Source organism: Molossus molossus, unplaced genomic scaffold (genome assembly GCF_014108415.1).
Source record: "Molossus molossus isolate mMolMol1 unplaced genomic scaffold, mMolMol1.p scaffold_m16_p_3, whole genome shotgun sequence".
In the NCBI taxonomy this organism is placed as follows: domain Eukaryota; kingdom Metazoa; phylum Chordata; class Mammalia; order Chiroptera; family Molossidae; genus Molossus; species Molossus molossus.
The window spans coordinates 125,397,996-125,410,764 of NW_023425366.1; the positions used below are offsets into that span (position 1 = coordinate 125,397,996).

General features: G+C 55.8%; 1 protein-coding gene across 3 annotated transcripts in view; it reads left to right on the top strand.

Annotated features, from left to right (window-relative positions):
- NSMCE1 (NSE1 homolog, SMC5-SMC6 complex component) overlaps window positions 1–12,447 on the top strand; it is a 45,617-nt gene extending 33,170 nt beyond the window's left edge. Inside the window, exons 3-8 of one of the 3 annotated variants that reach the window (XM_036280172.1) lie at window positions 2,694–2,815; window positions 3,750–3,827; window positions 5,525–5,671; window positions 10,651–10,767; window positions 11,586–11,706; window positions 12,147–12,438. In XM_036280172.1, coding sequence (XP_036136065.1) covers window positions 2,694–2,815; window positions 3,750–3,827; window positions 5,525–5,671; window positions 10,651–10,767; window positions 11,586–11,706; window positions 12,147–12,223 — 662 coding nt within the window. In that variant the 3' untranslated portion in view covers window positions 12,224–12,438. Of the gene's footprint in view, window positions 1–2,693; window positions 2,816–3,749; window positions 3,828–5,524; window positions 5,672–10,650; window positions 10,768–11,585; window positions 11,707–12,143 lie in introns of all 3 variants that reach the window. The other 2 variants (XM_036280171.1, XM_036280174.1) reach the window with 2 other exon arrangements.
- The last annotated feature ends 322 nt before the right edge of the window (window positions 12,448–12,769 follow it).

Below are 12,769 nucleotides of genomic sequence, written 5' to 3' on the forward strand. Positions count from 1 at the left end.
TCTATGTATTAGGTAGAGTTGTCATGTTTCCCAGGCTTGGTAGAGTGGCCTATTGTAGTTGGTGTCCTGTAGAGTCCAGTGGCACAGCCTCCCCAATCACCCAAGCTGGACACTCGAGGTGCACCCCCTGCCCCCATGTGGGCCGTGTACATCCTCCTCTTGTAATTTAGCCTTGGTTGCTGTTGGCACATCAAGGGGAGGGATTTACCCCTGGTCCAATCAGCTGCAAGGACTGGCTGTTGCAACCACCGACCTCTGACCACCGTGGAAGATCAGCTGTGCAGTGACCCGCCCTACAGAGCTGGACTTACTTTAGCAGGTCACTGATGCTCACAGAGTCCTCCACTTGACAGTGTCGCTTGTGGAGGTGGTTGGGTGGTGGTGATTTGATGTGATCTGAAGGTGTCCACTGGGTGTGCTGGCTCTAGGCCCTCCTCGGAGGTGCAGGCCAAGGTCAGCCACCACCTGTATTCTGCCCAGAACCACCTGGCATGAACTACAAAGCGATTTGCAGGTGGTTGCTACTTTTTCCGGGCTTGGAGGTGCCCAGGCAAGGCCAAGCTGAGAACCAGGGCTGCCTGCTGCCAGAGCTGGGCCTGGGGCCTCTTAGTGAGAGGCCAGATGCTGCTTGTCTGAAAGATTTTAGGAAAGTCTGAAGCATGAGCCAAGACAGGCCATACATATGGAAAAGACACTGGAAACAGCTTGGGTGGGCCTGAAAGTAGGGTGGGGGTGGGGCCTCAGGGAATCACTGGGGTGGGGCAAACAGTGTGAACCAGGTTGATTGAGTCTCAGATATGGCACCCACCTGCCATCTCTTTGTGGGGTTGGGCTCATCAAAGGAACAAGGCCTCTGCCAGTACTTCCGTCTGAGAGAAAACTGCCACCCCCAGCTCTTGCCCTAATGCTGGACAGTTCACTTCCTCCCCATACGTGTCTGGTGCCTTTTAAGCTGCTGCCCCAGCACTGAAGCTCAGAGGGAGTGAGCTCTCTCTCAGCCACAATTTCTGCTGGTTTTCATAGCCAGAAATTCTGGGCGCTTCTCTTCCTGCCACTTGAACCCTGGACTGGGGTGGAGGGCTGGTTTGGGGCTGGGATCCCTTGCTCCTCATTGGGGACCTCCACAGCTGAGATATCCCTCCCAATTTTTATCCACCACACATGGGTGTAGAACCAACCTGTTCCACATCTCCACCCCTCCTACCAGCCTCAGTGTGGCTTCTTTATTTTCCCAGTAGGACTTCAAATTCAGTCAGATTCCAGGCAGTTCTGAATGATGGTTATTCTGTAATTTAGTTGTAATTTTGATGTGGTTGTGGGAGGAGGCAAGTACTGTGTTTACCTAAGCTGCCATCTTGACTGGAAGTTCAACTGATTATTTAAATAAGTGAAAACAGTAATAACATACTCTTGGTTTAAAAAAGTATCATAGCCTGGCCGATAAGGCTCAGTGGATTGAGTGTGTCCCATAGACTGAGAAGTCCTGGTTCAATTCCTGGTCAGGGCACATTTCCGGGTTGTGGGCTCAATCCCCAGTGGGCAGTGTGCAGGAGGCAGCTGATCGATGTCTCTATCTCTTTCTCCCTCTCTCTAAAAAATATCAATACAAACATATTTTTAAAGAAAAGTATCATAGTACAAAAGGTAGCAAGATGAAAGGTGACCCCGACCCTCCTCGGCTTTCAACTCTGAAAGGCTCCCCATTGCCCACAGGAGGAAGGTCATACACTCTCCTGGTCCGCAGGGCCCTGTGCCATCTGGCTCCTGTTTCTGCTGAAGCCTTATTGGTCTTCCTGGCCCTTCTTCTTTCCCAGGCTCTTAGCTATCCATGCACCCCTGTAGTACTGGTTGGGGGGCTCTTCCCTGAGCTCTGTCGATCCCCCCCTTCTGATGGACTGATGGACCCTGTTCGTGGTAACGGCATCCTTGTAGTCTGGGCTGTGCGCCTCCTGTTGGCAACATGTAGGTGGGATAGCACATAGTCAGCATGGCTGCTCTCACGTCCCTCGTGGTGTGATGCAGGGGGCGCCAGCCTCCTCTCTGCTTCTGGGAGGAGGATGGTAGTGCCTGCCTTGGAGGGCTGTTGGCAGGGTTGATGAATTACTGTGTGGAGAACACTCGGAACAGGACCTCTCCTGTTGGAAGTGCTCAGTGTGAGCTTCTGTTTTTACCCCGAGCTGTTCTTCACGTTGCACTCACATGGCCCAGCACACTTGGGGCTGAGTGTCCAATAAATGTTTGGATGTCAATAATGGGAGGAAGGAAAGGAGATACACCTGACGTTTGTGAGGGCATTCGGGGACAGAAGCTTCCTGTGGGGAGCCGGGACAAGGTGGGGGAGCTGGGCTGTGACGTCGCATGCCGCGGGAGCTCAGCACAGCTCCTAGGCACATGAGCGTGTGTGAATTGCTGCCGGGGAGGTAACTGGGCAGCAGGTAGCTGTGGGAAAGCAGGCTGGGGCTGCGAGGGAAGACAGGAAGACCACCGCAGGCTCAGATATCATTCCCTGCGCCTTTCTACCTCACAGCCCCTTTGTCTCTCCGGACAGTCCAGGAAGAAGGAAGCCACGTTCACCAAAGAGGGCCAGGCCTTTGCCCATTTCTGGCTTTGCTGTCCTGTTCAGGTTGATGGATTGAAACAAGTGACACATGTTTGATGAAGCCCCTCCCCCCCTTTTGCCTGTTTATTTCCAGGCAATGCTCCAGTGGAGAAGTTGGAGGACTTCATCAACAATATTAACAGTGTCTTGGAGTCCTTATATATTGAGATAAAGAAAGGAGTCACCGAAGATGACGGGAGACCCATTTATGCGCTGGTAAGTGCCAGACAGAGCCCTCTAGAGGCGTTTGTGAGAAACTGGGACCGAGACAGCTGCCTAGAGCTGTCATTGGGAAGAACAAGGGTGACCTACCTCAAGGTGGGAGACAGACACTGAGGCCTGCTGCCTCCCCGAGCAGCCCACCCTCTGTGCCCCCAGGCTTCTGTGGTCTGCAGTCTCTGCAGTACCCCTGCGCCCCCAGGGCGCACTCTGCCCTGTGCTAGCCTCACTGCCCCAGGCACCGCAGCAGCCTTTGACTTTTGTGGTTGACAGTTTTCCGCAAGAAGTCACCCAAATGTGTGGACTCTTAGCATTAAAGAAATAACATGCTTTTCATTTGGAACAAGACAAAGAAGCTGTGAAAAGAAGAGGGGTGAGGGCACAAAGGACTGCCATCCACCTGGGGCCTCCTGTTTTCAGATCTTCCCTCAGCGAGGGGCCCAGGTGAAACAGGTGGGGGAGCTGACAGGCCCATGTCTTCGGCGGGGGAACTGCCTTAGACCAGTCAAGGAGATCAGGCTCCTACCAGCCAGGCCCGCAGACAGGGAGGGACTGCGCGCAGGGTTCCCAAACCCCGACCGGGGAAAAAAGGGTTGTGGAGTCAGATATGCTGGTTTAAACACGCCTGTCAGATTTCTTCACTGCCTTTCGCAGTGCTGTGTGCATTTGAAGCTCCATTAGCAAAATTTTCCAAATTTATCTGAGTTTGGAAAATATTGTACAACTTTTAGAGCTCTCAAATCTCTAAGAATTAGACATGTTGGTGGAGCTAAAGACTTATGTCTGTCATATAAGACGGTCATAAAAATTCATCCCTGTGGTCCACAGTGCCTGGACATAGATGCTCAGTGACTGGCCAGGGGGCTGAAGAGGGAGGGAGAGCCAACAAGTGAAGGGCACAGCCTGACCATCATCCTGACTTATTTTTTAGGTGAATCTTGCAACAACTCCAATCTCCAAAATGGCCTCAGATTTTGCAGAGAATGAACTGGATCTGTTTAGAAAGGCTGTAAGTAATAGTAATGCCCATCAGCCGAGCTTCTTGTGGGACACTTCTGTCTTCATTAGAAATGGAAACTGCAGTCTTCAAGGGTCACCACCATTGCTGCCAAAGAGAGCCCTTTGCAGGGGCATGTCAGTGAGCGCCTCACCCAGAATTTACAGCTGCCCTGTGATGGATGGGGAGGTCGCTGAGGCTGCCTGGGAAGGAAGGGCTGGCCCAGGTTTGACCCCTGACTGAGTATCGGGCCTCATGGGTATGTGATGCAATTGAACAAGCATTACTGCAGGGTACTGGCCATGTGGTTGGGACCCGCGGTGATATCATCACCTGGGAGCTTGCTAGAAGGCCTCATCCCATCCTCACCCACACCCTTGAATCTGAGTGGGTTTTAACAAGGTGCCCACTGATCCATTGGCGCATTTACACTTGAGGGACACTGCTCTGTCTACCTTGCTCCAGAGCTGTGTACTTAGTCCTGTTTTCATTTACCTGGTGAAGTACCTGGGTAAGAAATGGCTCTCAGGCCTGGATGCACATCACAGTACCTGGGCAGGTAAAAATAATTCCGACGTTTGGCCTCACAACAGGTCTGTCGAATCCAGATCTCTGAGGACAGAGTCCTAGAATCATTCCTTTCTAAGCCTCTGGGGAGAATTAACAGTCAGGCTTGAGAACCAGGCCCTGAAACATCCAACACACCTTGTGTGTGCAGGAAACCTGTGTTTTCCTGGTCGTGCTGTCCTGTTTAGGGCCGCTTGCCTGTCAGCCTCTCCTGGCCTGGATCCACAGGTTTCTGTGGCTCCCAAGCTTGCTTGCTTCCCTGCCCTTCCCGGCTCCAGCCTGCCAGTCAGGCCAGCCGTAATGGCTTGTTCACCTTTGAGTTGTAGGGGTGCCGCTTCATTTATTCTTTTTTTTTTTATTTTATTTTATTTTATTTTTTTATCCTCACCCAAGGATATTTTTCCATTTTTTGTACAGATAGAGTGGGAAGGAGAGAGAGGGAGGAGAGAGAGAGAGAAACATCGACGTGAAGGGACACATCGAGTGGCTGCCACCCGCATGACCAACCAGGGCCGGGGACAAACTGCACCCGAAGTACGTGCCCTTAGCGGGAACCGAACCCGGGTCTCTCCGGACCGCAGGCTGACGCTCTAACCGCTGAGCCAAACTGGCCAGGGCTCATTTATTCTTTTATTCATTTCTCAGCTTCTCCATCTTTAGGGAGGTAGAGATATGAGAGGTGAGGTGACCCCCCACCCCCTTGATTGGGAGCATTGGGAGCATTTATTTGGGATGATGTTACAAGAGTAACTGTTGAGTTAGAAGGAGTGAACATGTTTATGGGTTTTTAAAAAAACTGATCTTAGAGGACGGAAAGGAAAGAGAAGCATTGATGAGAGAGCATGCACCCCAATCGGGCACCCCAATCGGGGATCGATTCCAAAACCCTGGTATGTGCCCTGACCGGGAATCGAGCAGCCACCCTTCAGTGCACAGGACGATGCTCAACCAACTGAGCCACCCGGCCAGGGCAGTGGATGGCTCTGGATGCATGTGATTAGGCTTTTCCTGAAGGGTCATGTCGTGTACAGTTCTGCCTGTGATATGAGACGTTTTCTCGCCTTCCCACCAGGACTGGTGTTACTGCTTAAAACCTGTTTGCCAGTTTAATAGATGAACGTGATACCTGCTGTTTCTTCCAGCTGGAACTGATTATTGACTCAGAAACTGGCTTTGCCTCTTCCACAAATATTTTGAACATGGTTGATCAACTTAAAGGCAAGAAAATGCGGAAGAAGGAAGCTGAGCAGGTGCTGCAGAAGTTCGTGCAGAGCAGATGGCTGACTGAGGTATTGCCCCGAGCTTTCCCGAGCAGACGGCCCACCGAGGCGCTGCCCCGAGCTTTCCCGAGCAGACGGCCCACCGAGGCGCTGCCCCGAGCTTTCCCGAGCAGAGGGCCCACCGAGGCGCTGCCCCGAGCTTTCCCGAGCAGACGGCCCACCGAGGCGCTGCCCCGAGCTTTCCCAAGCAGACGGCCAACCGAGGCGCTGCCCCGAGCTTTCCCGAGCAGACGGCCGACCGAGGGGCTCCCCCGAGCTTTCCCGAGCAGACGGCCGACCGAGGCGCTGCCCCGAGCTTTCCCGAGCAGACGGCCGACCGAGGGGCTCCCCCGAGCTTTCCCGAGCAGACGGCCGACCGAGGTGCTGCCCCGAGCTTTCCCGAGCAGAGGGCCCACCGAGGTGCTGCCCCGAGCTTTCCCGAGCAGACGGCCGACCGAGGTGCTGCCCCGAGCTTTCCCGAGCAGAGGGCCCACCGAGGTGCTGCCCCGAGCTTTCCCAGCCAGCTCGGCCTGCTCTTCAGAATTGATAATTGTTTTGTTTCAGAGCCGTGTTGTAGCCAACTGAAGTCCATTGAGCTTTTCAGGTCCCTTATCTGCTTTGATGCCGACAGTGACCCTGTGAGCGGGATTTAGAGCTTCCTGGTCACTCATGTGATCTGTGCAGGGGCTACAGCCAATGGCAGAGCCAGGAGTTGTGCCCGGTTTGGAGGCTCCAGGATTTGAGCCCTGGTCCCTAGACTGTGAGGCAGTGTTGTACAGTGGTTAAGAGCACAGGAGTAGCATCAGACACAGGCCTGAATCATGGTCCAGGTGACTCTGTGTTCTGCGTCTGTAAGAGGGAAGTAGCAGGACCCATCTCGGGCGTGAAGGACGGGATGAGTGGTGTGTGTCAGGTGCCTGGAGATTGGCTCCCAGAGGAATTGCCTTCATTGTCATGTAATCACTGTCATGATGAGGACACGTAGACCAGCTTTTGGAGAGGAGTGTGGAAATCTGTGGAAGGACCAGACTGCAGGCTCAAGTTTCAAGACACCCCCTGTCTGGTTCTGCTGATTGGAGCAGGGCAGACGTTTCTTTTTCTTTTTTATCCTCATCCGAGGACATTTTTCCATTTTTTGTTCAGACAGAGTGGGAGGGAGAGAGAGGAAGAGAGGGAGAGAGAGAAACATCGGCGTGAAAGGGACACATCGAGTGGTTGCCACCCACACGACCAACCAGGGCCGGGGACAAACTGCAACCGAGGTACATGCCCTTAGCGGGAACCGAACCCGGGTCTCTCAGGATCCCAGGCCGACGCTCTAACCGCTGAGCCAAACCGGCCAGGGCAGACGTTTCTGTTCTTCTCCCACAAAAGGCACCCGTGTTTTCAAGGAACCTGAGCTAGGCAGGCTCCGCTCTTGCCCAGTTTGCCACAGCACCACCCCTCTGAGTGCCCGTGTCTGTGCAGGACTCAGCTCGGCCCTCAGCTTCCCCATCGGTGGGCAGACGGGCCCGAGTCTGTGGCGTACGGCTGGCACGATTCTTCGCTTCCTTTTCAGGGAGAGCCTCTGGTGGTCACAGTGACAGTGTTCAGTTACTGATCTCTAAGGGGATGGCTGTCCCTGGCAGTCTGACTGCAAATGGTCAGCTCCCGAGGTGCTTTCCCGATGGAGGAAGGTGGCTGGAGAGGTCATGGGGTGGCAGGAGTTCCCAGTGAGTGCCAGGGTCTCTGGGCACATGGTGTACATCATCCTCGGGTCCTCCTGGCCATCCTGTGATGACCAAGAATCCCTTAGCTCTGTTTTTTAGCTGGACAAGCCTCAGCTCCGTGGTCTGGTTGATGTCCCACACCCAGCAAGTGGCAGAGTCCTATTTAGGCTCCAGCTCAGGTGACTGCAGCTCCCCATCAGTTGCTTTGTCACAGTGTTTCTTCCTCTCTGGGTGGATTCGGCAATGTAGACCATCCTCGGGCTGCTATGATTGACCTCACTCTGTCCTCGGGCCAGGCTCTTCAAGGCAGTGGCTACAACGTCCTCACATTCTACCTTGTCACACGTGTGGGCACTCGGGAAATGCTGATAGGTGACTTGGCAAGATGGGTGCAGCTTCAGAGGGACAGAATTTATCGAAAACTTATAAAGAATGATACCAGAAATTCCGATATTCATAAAGAAACACATCGAAGTCATCCGTTACCTCACCTACGAGAGCGAACCACTGCACACCCAGCACGCCCTCCGCAGCCGGCCTGGGCTCGGGAGTTAGCACGCTGCGGTTCCAGGCCTGTGTGTCCACGTGACCGCTGGGCTCACCCTGGACTCCAGCCCTTTGTGCTCAGAGAGGCCGGGCAGCAGGAAAGAACATGCCCCTGGGGTCTGTTGGACTTGAGTTTCGGGTCCAGGCTCCTGTCTTGTCTATTTCTTCCTCAGTGAAATGAAGACGCTGGGGCTGCCCTTCTCAGGGGCGGCTCTGAGCTCCGGTGAGATGGGGGTCTGAGGCTCTGTGAGCCAGAAAGGAGGGCGTGCTGCAGAAATGAGGTGCACCTCTTGCAGCCCTCAGGTCGGTGGGAGTCCTCTTGTTGACTGGCACTCACCCTCAGGGGACAGGAGGAAGGAACCAACCCGTGGGGCGGTGTAGACTCCTCCAGTTTCCTCTGGCGGGTGGCTTCTCGCCTCAGCTTGTTCCCCATCTGAAGACTGGATGTTGATTGCTGTCAGGTGTTTTTCCGTGAGGGTTGAATGCTTTCTGAACTGGTTGGTGTGGTGAGAGTTGCCATGAGTTCTGTGACATTTTGGAGGAGTAGCTGGGGGCCTGTGTGGTGAGTGCTGGCTGGTCACCTGACCAGCCTTTCTGGGGGCACCACCGTGATCCTCAGCCTCAGAAATGGGATCTTACACAGACTCATACTTGTGGGCACATTGCCCCCTTGGTACTTCATTCATCATGATGGGAGACTCTAGTGCCTGGGGCCCTGCTCCTGTGCCCCGTGCAGCACTCCATCGGGCACAAGGTGCAGTGTGGCTGTGCAGCCTGTCGGAGGCCCTGAGTGGGGTGGTCAGATGCAAGGTCTCGCTGCAGGGCCTGGGGTCATGCCGCCTGGCCCTGCCTGTGACGCGCCCGCAGGACTGAGTAGGATCAGGAATGGTAAGCACCGGGCACTGTTTCAGGCACATGTGGCTCAAGCCTGACTCTGAACTGGAACAGGTCTACTTAGTCTCCCTAGATGTTGTCGTGGGTTGAGTGCTGGGACACGGGAGAGCAAAGCCAGACAAGCTCATTGCTCTCAGACGCTCAGGGTTGGGGTGGTGGCGGTGAGGGGTGGGGGTGGGGGACCAGAAATTAATCAGATATCTCTCTGAAGTGCTTACAGATAGAAAGCACATGGTTTTATTATAACTAACGAAGGAGCCTGACCTCAACAGGACTGAGCTGAGCTGAAGGCTGTGTGGGAGGCAGCCGGCACTGGGGCAGGGAAGGTTCTCCAGGGCTGACGGAGCAGCCTCTGCTAAAGCCCTGTGCCCCTAAGGGCCGTGGTGCTCAAGGAGCTGAGGCCAGAGCGTGCTGAGCACAGGACTGAGGAGGACCGTGGGACACGGTGAGCCTGCGTGATGGGCACAGGTCATTGGTTCTTCAGCCTAAGAATAGGGGCAGCCCTGAAGGGCTGAGGCAGGGGGACAAGGTAGTTTGCCCTGCAGAGATCAGCTTTCTGGAGAGGGTGACAGAGGGGCAGGAGTGGGTTGAGTGCAATTAGGAGGTGAAGGTGGATGGTAGTAGCTGTGGACATGGACACCATATGGATTTGGGAGCTTCTCTGAAGAAAGTAGCCACAGGACTGTGGCCACACACCTGAGAGGCACAGTGCCCCTGCCCACTCTGGCTGGACCCACAGCCTGCTGTCCCCGCCCTGCTCCCTGCCACCAGCTCTCCGGCTCCGACGCTCTGCACCCGTGTGCTCTCTCTCTCTGGGTGGTCGCCTGGGCCTGTTGTTGGTGGCCCGGAGTGGAGTAAATGCACTTCCTGGGCTTGGTCACACAAGCATACCATTTCCTCGGCACTCAGCGTGGGGGTGGAGGCAGGAACCAGGGTGGGTGGTGTTCAATGTCAGACATAGGAGAAATTGCTCTTGCTTGCTATGGAAATTAGATAGAAAGTAACAGAAGCATGTGGGGTGACATGGGCAGCTTCAGTCTTCAGTGGCATCTCCTGGCAAGACACCTCCCTCTCCCATCAGGGAAGAGGCTCAGACGTAACAAAAATGGTTAACAGATTCACATCTCAGTTCACTGGTTGACTTTGGGAATCAAAAGAAACTTAAGGGGCTTTGGTGACACTTGCCTCTGAGCTGGCTCTCCCTCAGCCAGCCTCTTTCCTGTAACTTGGTGACGGGCCAGCTGAGCTGTCTTTCCTTGGGTTTTCCCACACTTCCTGGCTTTCCCAGGGATTGTAGGTCACATGGCGTCTGGACCATTTTCAGACCTGGGAACTTGGAGGCCTCACCACCAGTGCCGCCACAGTGTAACTTAGGGCCTGTCCCTGCCCTGTCTGGACGGTTTCCAGCTTTGTCTGTACAGTGACGTGGCCGGAAGTGATCTTGGATGGTCCCTGTGGAGGCTCCAGGCAGCAGTTCTGGGAGGCATCTGATACGATTTCTGGGAGTAGGGCGGGTTGTCTTGAGTTCAGCCCGTGGAGAGGCTGCCTCCCTTCCTGCCTCAGTGTCCTCGTGCAGGTGGGCCGTGACGGTGCGCACACGGGCTGCTGTGCAGGTGCGCGGCTCGTGTCTGTGAAGGCGCAGTGAGGCGCTAAGAAAATGGGGTGGGGGTACTCGATTTCCTGTCAGGTCTTTGCCTAAGCTCCTGCTTGAGGCTCTGCCAAGGGGCCAGCGTGGCCACCTGTTGGCCAGGGTTGGTGAAAACCTGCAGTGGTGAGGGGCCTTGGGCTGTGGACTGCAGAGGGAACAGGATGTCTAGCAGGAAAGGACTTGAGCGATTATCCCCCGCTGTGTCCCCACAGAAGGAAGGAGAGTTCACCCTGCACACCCGGGCCATCCTGGAGATGGAGCAGCACATCCGGGAGACGTACCCCGACGCCGTGAAGATGTGCAACATCTGCCACAGCCTCCTCATCCAGGTACCGCTGCGGGCTCCCTGCGGCACGCTGGCTGCCGGGCCTGTGGCATCTCGTAGAACGCTGGGCCCAGGCTTCTGGCATTGCTGTCGCCTCCTCCCCGTGAGCAGGAGGGCCTCTCCTCAGACGTGTCCCGGGCGACCACGTGAATGCACCTCCTGTCCCCCCCGGCCCTCTGCTGTAGTCCCGGGGCTCTTGGCTAGTTTCCGCAGGAGACTGCAGACGCCGGCCGCGCACCTGCCATCTTGGCAGCTGTGACCGTCCTTCCGTGGGCACCGCTGCTTTTCTGAGTCCATGGTTTTACACTGTGGACTTCGTAGGGCTTCACAGCCATTGAACTAGTGTAGACGTTGGGGTTCCTTCTCTTTAACTTTCATCTGTGTGCAGTGGTGACTACACTCTGATGGCCCCCTCGCACCTGCTCCCTTGGGTGCCTGGGGATTGCTTCCTTTGGCTGAATTCCTGGAAGTGGAATTTCTGGGGCAGAGAGTATGTGTGTGTGTTTTTTAAAGCATTTGAGATAACATTGCCAATGCCTTCTGAAAAGTTCTAGCTCTCCTCATGCCCACTGGGCGAGGAGCCGAGTTCAGGCCTTGCTGCTGTGCGGGGCCTGGCCAGCGCCACTGCCTTCTCTGGCCTGGAGACTCGAGCTTCTTCGTGGGAATTCTGTCAGACACCCCACTGCACTAAGGACTTATGGGTGGTTGTCAGTATTCATCTGGGGCTCGGAAGACAAACATACCTGGCCTGCTGGACAAGTCCCCGGGAGTCGGGAGCAAGGAGGTGTGTGCAGGGCTCCGCAGCTTTGCCTTCTCTTTCAGGGCCAAAGCTGCGAGACCTGTGGGATCAGGATGCACTCACCCTGTGTGGCCAAGTATTTCAAGTCAAATGCGGAGCCGCGCTGCCCCAACTGTAACGACTACTGGCCCCACGACATACCAGGTTGGTGTCCCTGAGGGGCTCGCGGGCTCCCCTGGCCTGTGGGGGGGCCGGGCTGGGAGGAATGGCACCGGCACTGAGGCAGCCCTGGGAGGGGGCCGGGCGGCGTCTGCATGAGCAGAGCCTGGGGTCAGTGGCTTCTCGGTCAGTGAAGGCTGCCTTGTTTGCATAGTTCAGAGGGCTCACTAGAACCCAGTGGAAATTCCAAGGCATGTGCAGCCTGGTCTGGGCAAGGCTCTCTCCCCAGAAGCTCTCCGGAGGGGACATGGGGGCAGCGTCCACAGCTCCCTCGAGGCTGTGCATCTGTCCTCGCAGCTGGGGAGGGGTGAGCAGTGAGCAGTTAGAGCAAGGCCCTGGCACGCCAGGTGCAGCTGTGAGCGGAGCTTCGTCGGGGTGCGGCCGGCCCTGCCACTCAGGCTCCCCCTGGTGTTTCTGTGTAGAAGTCTTCGACCCTGACAAGGACAGGGAGGCTGGACTCTCCAAGTCGAACAGAAAGTCCTTGCGATCCAGGCAGCACTAGCTGCGGTGCTGCGCAGGCTGTTCGGAAGAGGCGGCAGTGTTTCACGTTTCGTACGTCACCTCTTGCTGTATTTCACTTATTAGCAGGTTTGAAATAAAACTTACTGAGGAGTCGCTGCAGCCTCGGTCTGTGTTGTGCGCCCGTCCGGGAGGTTTTGCGTCCTGGCCGCTCCCTGCTTCCTGGAGCTCACTGATAACGGGCCCAGGGTGGGGTCCCAGCAGGTGAAGGTGCCAGGCTCCTGCACAGCACAGCCCAGGGTGGCCTTGCCATCAACCTCCGGCTTCGGTTACTTATCCCAGCAACACTGGCCAGCCCGACCTGGACTTGTGCGAGCCGTGGCCTTGACCTCCCCGTAGGATGGACTCTCCGCTGGCCCGTGATGCAGCTGGCCGAGTGGGGGTGCGGCGGGCAGGCGGGGCTGAAGGTGTGCTCTCCTCACTGGGCCTTTCTGCCCTGGCTGTGACTGGCAGCTGGGGGTTGGCCTCTTGCATCAGACCTGTCACCATACCTGTAGGCCCATCTGCCAGATGGCCCGCAGCCCACCAC